Raw genomic sequence first — 8,958 nt, forward strand, 5'->3', positions numbered from 1 at the left:
CTTGCCATTCCAATTGTTCGCTGCAGCTGCTTTGACTACTTCTTCAGTAATTGAGATGTCTGCTCCGCGCTGGTCGAGAAGGACTGTCATCAGACCCTTTCCACTATTCCAATTTCTAGCAGCAGCCACGACGATCTCTTCAGCAATTGTAGTATTATTTCTGTCTTGCTCTAACAGACTTCTCAGCGCCTTACAACTTCCGTTCCTCACTGCGACAAGTAGAAGTCTGTGACCTAGTCCGTGTGTCCAGAGATCTTTCAAAATTTCTTTTCGTACGATGTCTTCAATTGTCTCGTGGAAATCGAAAGCACAGGAAACAAACAACCCTGCAGCTGATACTAGGTCTGCAGTCACCACTGCATATCTTAGTTGGCCCGGTTTCCGGCAGTCCTGGAGTCGAGCATTCCAGAATCCAATACAAGAAGCTGGCCCGCTGTCACCAGATACGACATATTGAAACGCAGTTTTCAATCTACCTGAACTCCTTTCGTTCGCGGCCAACTGACAATGTGTGGCCCAGTGAAAATCTGAGTATTCGCGGAATCCATCAAAACTTATTGATGTGGCTTTTGCATACCAGCCAAGCTTGGAGAGCAAGCGCTGAGTGCCGGAGTTTGGATTTGTAGACAGTATGGTCCAGAGACAGATTTCTGCCGCCAAAGCGTTTGATGCCGAGTTGCTGTATTCTTGTCGCTGCTCTAAGAACTCTCTAACTGATATGTGGGCAAAGCGAAATGTATCTTGCTGGGAATCAAAAACAACAAAGTTGTTGCAAGTCTTCAGGATGATATCTTTTGATATTTTGTTCCTGTTATCCCCTGTTTGTGGGTTCATTGAGACTGCGGCTAAGAATTCTGAGGTATTAAGTGTCCTTTGCGCACATAATAGCCACCGGAGGACATTTTTGAAAACGGCCGCTTGGACCTCGCCTGGTTTAGTGGAAAGGAGGTTGTAAATTTCAGCGTAGAGAGTATGTAGGTCTGGTGGAAGTCGACCAAGGCTGTTTTTGATGTCGTCATCGAGATCGAATGAGCAAAGATGTTGCAATTGCATACTTGCCCATCGGAACCTAGAAATCAGGTTAACACAGTCATACTGCGTGGTCAGAAAACTTACATTCCATTTGCGTCTTCGATCACCTTGTTTATAATAAGCTCTTTCATCTCCGCTTGAGAGGTGCTGTACTGTAACAGCTCTTTTTCTTGGATGAGTTGCTCCGTCTGGCTTCTTACGTACCGCATGATGTCATCGGCGTTTCTTTGGGAACTTATCTCAATATTTGGATAATTGTGCAAACGCAGGACGATGTCCTGGTCATCCCGACTTGATACGAACATCTTTACTAAGCTAGATGAGTCCCGAAGAATTTGTTCTAAAGTTTTGAGCAATTCGCGCCGCTTGCTAGGGTCACACTCATCCATGGCGTCTATCACTATCGTTGTTAGAGGATATTGTTCAATGAGCTGCATGATAAGTTTGCAGCTTTCTTCTAGCTCGAGCGACCCGGAGGCGAATCCATCAGCTTCTTTGATATTAAAAAGGTCAACAGCAGGTTTCAGCAGGCGGTTTCCAAGCTCTGGAGAAGAGAGTTGTCTTGCAAGGCTGGCAAGGATTACTTTAGGATCAGCGCGTGTAGGTTCTGCTGCATTTCGTGAGCAATAGAAGAAGACGGGTTGCGGGTTGTTGCCAGCTTTAAAGCTCTCGAGAGCGTCTTCAATCACGATCGACCTAGGAATATAAGCAATTATAACACTAGTTTTAACTTGATATAGGGACAACTTACACCATCTTACTCTTCCCTGACCCAACGATACCATGTAGCCAAAGGATAGAGGAGGCACTCTCTTCCTTCCATTTCTTAAAGATAGAGTCTGACAGAAGCCATTGTCCAGTTCCTGGAAGTACTCCCTGTTTGGCCTGGTTGTGATATTTCATATACGGTTCAGGGGAGAGCCACTGCAAAACGGTTGTGCGCTTCGATGCTGGAATCAATCAGCCATAGCTTTACGAGCTTAGTACAGTACCAGCCTTGAAGATAGTCGTCAATGTTCTTCAGATCATGGTTCACCCTTCGCAGCGGCGCATCCATGCGTGCTAGCAGATCCTTCAGCTCTGCGTGGTCGCGGATCCTGTCTAGGAGGTATATTTAGCGTCACAGAATCATCTAGTGCCTTTTATACCAACCATTTCTATCCACAGAAGGCACACTTCGGCCAACATCAGTTTCCGCTGCGCGGATATCTTTCAAGCATGAATCAAGCTGTGTCTCAGCAAGGAGTCCATTCTTGAGCATCCTCTCTGTTTACATCTGTCAGTTACTAAGCTTTACTAGAGAAACTAGTATACAAACTGGCAGTTCCCTTCTCAAGATACTGCTTTGCCTTGGATAAATAGCTTAAGACCTTCGCATACAGCTTGACTAAAGCTCTTTCCAATTCTTTAGTTGCTTCTGATACGCCCTGGAGATATAGGGCTTCAGTAACGGAGTAGCGACATATTAACTCTGCTATCCAAGCAAGGCCTTCTACTACTGACGCGAGCTTGTTGGAATCGTTGACCGCAATCTGCAGACATTTCAGCCGCTTCCTCCTTAGAAGTTTAGACAGCACCTTGCCACATACTTGCAAAACAAAACGAATCCCTGCCCAAGGAAGAGCAGCATGCACTGGATCATACTGAGTTGCAACATCCCCAACCTGCTTGAAGATGTCAATCCATCGAACAATCTTCTCAAATACGTCCCTTATTATCACAGTTTCTCCGCTCTTGCGAGTGTACTTCCATCTTGACTCTATAGACTTTTGCTTGGATCTTTCGGTTTCTGCGTGGAGTTCTGTGATGATGTTGAGCTTATCAGGGCGACTGAAGTTTATATTTCGCTTATCATCGTCGGATAGCTGTGCTGCTGCACAAGCCCAGAGGTCGTTGCTAAAGCGGATAGAAGTATTAGCGAGCGTACTTTGAATTATATGGACCGTATACCTACACGCTCTCTCGTGCCACAGTAGGTGGGGACATTATTCAAGTGGTTCGTAGAAACTCATACAGGAGCTCTCTGTAGTGAGAAGGAGGACGACGATTAATGCCGGTAGTGTAGAGAAGTGTTACGTAAAATGCTTTCCACGCAAAGCTATTACTGGGCGATGGTGGCCAAGGAAAGAAGCAAATACGGTCGTCTGATGCGGATTGAAAGACCGCGAAAGAGAGTAGCTTTTGGAGTCGTTTATGAGCAGAGCTATGCAAAGAAGGAGAGGTTGAAGGTGGGCGGTATGCTTGCTAAACGGCTGAGAGTAGCTGCTGTATTGTGGGCTGAAGTAGGTAGGTGCTCATCTTAACTCGAACTCGCAGGATAGCTGTTCGACCCTGTGAGCCTAGTTTGACTACGTTACGGTAAGATAACGGTTATGAAACTATTTTGATGCCGCCATAGCGAGCAAAGAGGACGGCCGACCGGCTCCGGCCTTAGGGCTGCGAGCTCAAACTGTGCTGGAGAAGTACCCTCTCGCACAGTGGCAATTCACTTTACTGCCTAAAGTAGCGGCGCTTTACCAGAAATATAAGAATGGGAACGGCGATCTTAAACTTGAGTACATTCGCATTCGAAGGGAAGCTGGTTTCGCTAGCGACGGAACTTGAAAGGCTGCGATACACTACTCTGGCGAGGACTGTGCGGTAGAGTCTTCGGAAGTGGAAGGGTTTTGTGACCTGCTGCCTGGGTTTTGTGCCACAAGTCTGAGCGCTGAGGCTACCATACCTATTTAGGATTGGGTTCCGATGCACCCTAATCTACATTTTTCAACTGAGATCCTTATCAAAAGTTCGTCTTCGTACATTCGCAACCTCACGCTAAAGTTGCGCCCATTTAGAACCCGTTCGGACCCTTTTCCTTAATTCAATTCCATAAAAGCGAAACCCTATCAACACAATGATAGCAAGTAAACCCTCTACCTCATCCTCCCATTCACAGTCTACTAACATCACCCTCCCAGCGCAAACAAGCCCGTGAACGCCGGGACTACCTCTACCGCCGGTATTTTCTAAATGGCGCTGTCATGTCTATAGCATTCACTGAAAATTCGGTTGTAGTGCCCTCACCCTGCGGGACGCTGAACTCGCCTCCAAACGATCAGCCCTTAAAGCCTCGCTGGCATCTGGCAAACCCCTCGACCCGTCCATCGCAAACGACTCCTCTCTTCGCAGCGACTACAAATACGATGAATCCCGCGCCGAACGCAGTATAGACGACGAACTCGCCCTCGACGACGAATACGCCCAACTCTCCGGCATCGTAGATCCCCGCATCCTTGTCACCACGTCTAGAGACCCTAGTTCGAGGCTGGGTACGTTTGCGAAAGAGATACGGTTGTTGCTACCGACGAGTATAAGGCTTAATCGCGGGAATCTGGTGCTCGGGAGTCTTGTATCCAGTGCACAGAGTGGGGGGTTGTCCGATATCGTGTTGTTGCATGAACATCGAGGGACTCCGACGGCGGTTACAATATCGCATTTCCCGCATGGACCGACCGCGAGCTTTTCGTTGCATAATGTAGTGTTGCGCGCGGATATACCTAATGCTTCGCGCGGGACTGTTAGTGAGAGCTATCCGCATCTCATTTTCGAAGGGTTTACGAGTAAGCTTGGGACGAGGGTAGTGCAGATCCTAAAGCATCTTTTCCCACCCAGGGAGCTAACGGCGGGTGTTGGGTATGTCTTCCAGGAACAGTCTATATGTATGGGACTGACTAGTACAGGAATCGGGTCGTTACGTTTAAGAATATCGAGGATAGTGTGGAGGTCAGACATCATGTTTTTGTGAAAACGGGGTTTCAGAGTGTGGAGTAGGTCATCCTCCTTGCATAAAATTTAACATCTAGCACATACTTTGTTACTAATTATGAAATCTAAAGGCTTGCGGAGGTGGGTCCGAGGTTTACGATGAGGTTGTTTGAGATTAGGAGTGGGCTGTTGGATAACAAAGATGGGGATGTGGAGTGGCACCTGAATCAGTATACGAGGACGGGGAGGAAGAAGGATTATCTTTGAAGAGAAGGCAGGAGTGGAGAATTGATGCGAAGTGAGCTGGGGCTTGTGATTGTAGTTGTTTATGGGTCAAGCGTTGCATACATGCATAGAAACGGCGTTCTGGAAAAGTCCGCTTTCGTACGGTCGTGGTATCGAATGAATGGTATCTAGTGCAGTGTGGAAGGTAGATAGACATATACTCCAAGCATTGACCTTTCACGTTTGCGCATCTGGGTTTCTCATTCCGAATAAGATCGAGGCTGAATGTGGGCATGCCTACCTTTCCAGCCACAAATATACCCGAGGCCGTCATACATTCCAATCCATCTCTAAAACAATCCTGTAAACGCCTAGCCTAAGCCTTCGAAGCCTTATTACCAAACCGATATCCTCATTGACTTCCTTCCGGGTCAACGTCCATCCCCTCCCCATCCTCCACTGCAATGCCCCTCCCCTCGGGACTCCTCAAAATCCCCCTAGTCTGTTTCTTCCCCTTTTCCTGCCTCTGCCTCTGCCTCTCTATCTCCACTTCCTTCTCCTCTTCTACACTCAATAGACTCCCTTCAATCCGAAAATGTCCCTTACCTCCCGCACTCTTAGTTTTAGCCTCGAAGTCCCGGATCCGGATGCTTAAGATATCAGAGATCGGCATGCCGTCGTCGCCGATCCAATATCCTGCACCAGAGCCATCACCCCTATGTCCCTCCCCAACTCCTCTACCTCTCCTTCGACTTTGTTTCTCGTTCGCGGCGGCAGACTGGGAAGTAGTAGCCACCCACGCCCACCCCAACGGTATCCCCTCCCGCATAACCGCCACTGGAAACGAATTCAAAAATGCGAGCGTGATATGCGACGAAGATTGGTGTGTAATGCGTCCTTCTATCCAGGCATTTGTGCGTGGACGGAAGACTAGGAAATCGGCGGTTGCCCAGAGGAAGGCGGCATTGTATTCGTCGGTGATTTTGCAGAGGAGGGGATGTTCTTCTGGGTTTTCCGTATCTGATGCGTTGGAGTCGTCGTCAGGTGAGGGTGATTGGCGGTCGCGTCTGCGCCGGGAGTGGGAGGGTGAGTGGGAGGGTGAGTAGGAATGTGATGAGGCTCGAGTTTTCTTCCTCGCTGGAGGTTCATCTGCAAGCCGGAGATTTGAGTATGAAAGCACGATTCCCCGTGCAGGCGAGAAATAGGTGAGCAGCAGTGGTGAGAAGAGCGCTGCGCAGAGGGATGGTAGTGGTGTTGCGAGTGAAGACGGCGGGAGAGAGACGTATTGGGAGATTGATTCTATGTGGAAGAGGGAGGGGTCCGTTGTTTGTATTGGGGCCATAGTTGGGGGGGATAGAGGGTTGGTGTGTGAGGGAATTGAGAATTGAGGAAGCCGTTGGTGGGGATCCCATTGAGTTGGAGCTCGAAAAAAGTTCGGTCGGCGATTGCATGGGGGACTTTGCCGATCCATGCCAAGGATTAGGTTAGTCAGCGAAAGGGACATAGGACATGGGACATGGGGTGTCATCTCTATTATTCACTGTACATCTTGCCAAGCCTTTTCTCTTATTAGTTTAAAAAAGGGCTAGATTAATGTCTAATTAGCCTATAAAAATTTCTACTACTTTTATAAATATTCTAGATTTTTAAGGCAAATAAATATATTTTACTAGGTCTATTACTATATTCTAGGTGTTTTAATGTAATATTATAATGCTATGTTTTATTATTAGTAGGCTAAAGTTTACCTTTTTGTTACTATTTATAGTTTTAAGGTGTTGCTAAGCTAGAATTAGTATGTTAGCGTCTGTATTCTAGTACTGTCCCCTTTTCTTAGTTATATCTGTCTAATTCTAGCTAGATATTTATAGATATCTGCTAACACTGTTACTTAGGCTTAGTATGTCTTCCTAGCCTTACTGCAAGGAATGTTAAACCTATTGCCTATTGTCTAACTTTGCAACTAACTAACATAGTACTTTATATAAACATTATTAGCAGTATAAAAGATTTATTTATTTATATTTTTTTTATTTTATTATTACTAAATTATTCTAGAGAAAATAACACACTTTTTAGAAAATTAATTCTAACTTACTAACATAAAAGGTATAGTACAACACTTGTAAAGAATAATCTTTTTATTACTAATAAATACAAACTATATTTCTTACTTTTTTGCATTTAAATATGTTTAATTCTATTTTAATTAGTTATATTTTTTTAATATTTACACTTACTTTTTTATTTATTTACTTAAACATTAATTAGTTTACTTTAACTTTTACACCTCTGTTTCTTTTTATCTGTTTAAACTCTTAACTTTAGTTAACTTCTTTGCTATTTACTATGTTTTAATATACTCTAATTACATTTACTTTTTAGCTTTTTATATTTTTTAAGCTTAATTTAATTAATACTAAAGAACTATGCCTAGCTACATATATTATAAGTGTACTTTACTATTTGCCTATTAATCTTAGCCTAATGCGCGATCCTACTGCTATGTGTATAGAATGTAGTGCTTATTATTAGATTAATAAACATTTAGCTAGGTCTACTACTAGCTAGCTAAAATATAGGTTTTACTGCCTTTAGAAAGATATTTATTTAAAGTTTTATTAGAACCTACTAGTTATTATTTAAAGTTTATTAAATAGTTTTTATGTAAAAAGTGCACATTTTTATAATAATATTTATATATATAACGCTTCTCTAGCCTTTACTTCTGCTAACTACACTGCTACAGATTGCAATGTGTGTAGAAATAGCGTTAGAATATTTTAGATTATAGAGAAACTTTACTACTTATAGAGTCTATTAGAGCCTGCTTAGAGGGTTGCTGCTAGCTACGCGTAGTTATACTTTTATAACTTAGAGTTTACTTTAAGTACTTAGCTGCAGCGTAACTAGAATTTAAACCTAGACCTAACCCTATTATAGAAGCTTATGCATATGTTAGAGGTAGATGCCTATAATCTATAGATTTTTATTTATAAAACTGCCTACAAAAGACTAAAGAGGGCTAGGCGTGATAGTTAGAATATTTAGATTATTATAAACTCTTAATTAAAGCTTATTATTAAGGCTAGTGCTAACTAATAATATGTCACAGTATCCTCTCTAGATCCTAGACATAACTGTATTAGACGCGTACTAGAGTATTATTAGTGCACGTCTAACACAAACACAACACAACATAGACATAAACTTAAGCATAAACTGCCTTAACACTAACTAAACCTAAAACAGGCTTAATTTATACCTAAAGCGCTTAGACTTTTAAGCTAAGTATTTAATTACTAATTTCTTTTTAAACCTTCTTATTTCTTACACAACATCTTATACCTACTATAATACCTTATGTAGTAATTAAACTAGACCTCTGTAAAGCTCTATAACCTTACTTATGCATAATTATAACATTATGTTGTGTTAAAACTTTAGCTAAGAATAGCCTTTAAATCTAATCTAATAAGCTTAGTACTTATATAACTTTAAGCTATTAAAGTAAGCTAAGAAGCTTTCTAAAAAGCACTTACTTTATAAAAAAGCTACTACATTATAAGCTTTAAAGCTTTTTAAAAAAACTTTAAAAAACAGCTTTACATTATTAAGCAGTCTATTTTTGCCTTAACTTTTATTATAGTAGTAAGAACTAAAAACTTACTAGCCTTAAAGCTTACCTAAAAGTCTAGAGATAGCTTAACTCTTTTCTACTTAACACTACTTACAACTTATAACTTTTTTAACTTAGTAATAAAATCTAACTAACTCTCTAATCCTTTACTGTTTAATAAAAAATAAAAAGACTTACTTTTCTTTCTACATAAGCTCTAATATAAACTTAAAAGAAATATAAACTAATTCCCCTTTAAACACTTTTAGTTACTATACACCTACTTTTAACTTAACTACAACATAACAGCTTTAATTAACTTACTAATAAATAAAAAT

General features: G+C 42.2%; 3 protein-coding genes across 3 annotated transcripts; 1 reads left to right on the forward strand and 2 right to left on the reverse strand.

The window, feature by feature from the left end:
• Positions 1 to 43: 43 nt before the first annotated feature.
• Positions 44 to 3,752, reverse strand: BDR25DRAFT_362944 (uncharacterized protein; the record flags this gene model as incomplete). The annotated part of the gene is made up of 12 exons (XM_033696653.1): positions 44 to 69; positions 96 to 1,069; positions 1,117 to 1,711; positions 1,794 to 1,982; positions 2,020 to 2,112; positions 2,185 to 2,298; positions 2,351 to 2,982; positions 3,041 to 3,136; positions 3,196 to 3,309; positions 3,390 to 3,499; positions 3,550 to 3,631; positions 3,667 to 3,752. 12 exons carry the CDS (start codon positions 3,750 to 3,752, stop codon positions 44 to 46), a joined length of 3,111 nt encoding a protein of 1,036 aa, XP_033540248.1.
• Positions 3,753 to 3,834: 82 nt separating this feature from the next.
• On the forward strand, positions 3,835 to 5,241 carry BDR25DRAFT_307838 (U3 small nucleolar ribonucleoprotein IMP4). Its single transcript, XM_033690914.1, has 5 exons — positions 3,835 to 3,931; positions 3,990 to 4,030; positions 4,087 to 4,704; positions 4,752 to 4,838; positions 4,908 to 5,241. Exons 1-5 carry the CDS (start codon positions 3,926 to 3,928, stop codon positions 5,041 to 5,043), a joined length of 888 nt encoding a protein of 295 aa, XP_033540249.1. The 5' UTR covers positions 3,835 to 3,925; the 3' UTR covers positions 5,044 to 5,241.
• On the reverse strand, positions 5,192 to 6,401 carry BDR25DRAFT_307839 (uncharacterized protein). The gene has a single exon (XM_033690915.1). It carries the CDS (start codon positions 6,341 to 6,343, stop codon positions 5,414 to 5,416), a length of 930 nt encoding a protein of 309 aa, XP_033540250.1. The 5' UTR covers positions 6,344 to 6,401; the 3' UTR covers positions 5,192 to 5,413.
• Positions 6,402 to 8,958: the final 2,557 nt, after the last annotated feature.

Source organism: Lindgomyces ingoldianus, assembly GCF_010093535.1.
Source record: "Lindgomyces ingoldianus strain ATCC 200398 unplaced genomic scaffold BDR25scaffold_60, whole genome shotgun sequence".
Taxonomy (NCBI): domain Eukaryota; kingdom Fungi; phylum Ascomycota; class Dothideomycetes; order Pleosporales; family Lindgomycetaceae; genus Lindgomyces; species Lindgomyces ingoldianus.

Excerpts from the sequence above, each read along its gene's own strand:
- BDR25DRAFT_307839 (XM_033690915.1), bottom strand. The coding sequence starts at position 6,343 with ATGGCCCCAATACAAACAACGGACCCCTCCCTCTTCCACATAGAATCA.
- BDR25DRAFT_307838 (XM_033690914.1), top strand. Across the intron at positions 4,031-4,086 it reads CGGGACTACCTCTACCGCCG|TGCCCTCACCCTGCGGGACG; the intron begins GTATTTTCTAAA and ends ATTCGGTTGTAG. Across the intron at positions 4,839-4,907 it reads ACGGGGTTTCAGAGTGTGGA|GCTTGCGGAGGTGGGTCCGA; the intron begins GTAGGTCATCCT and ends TGAAATCTAAAG.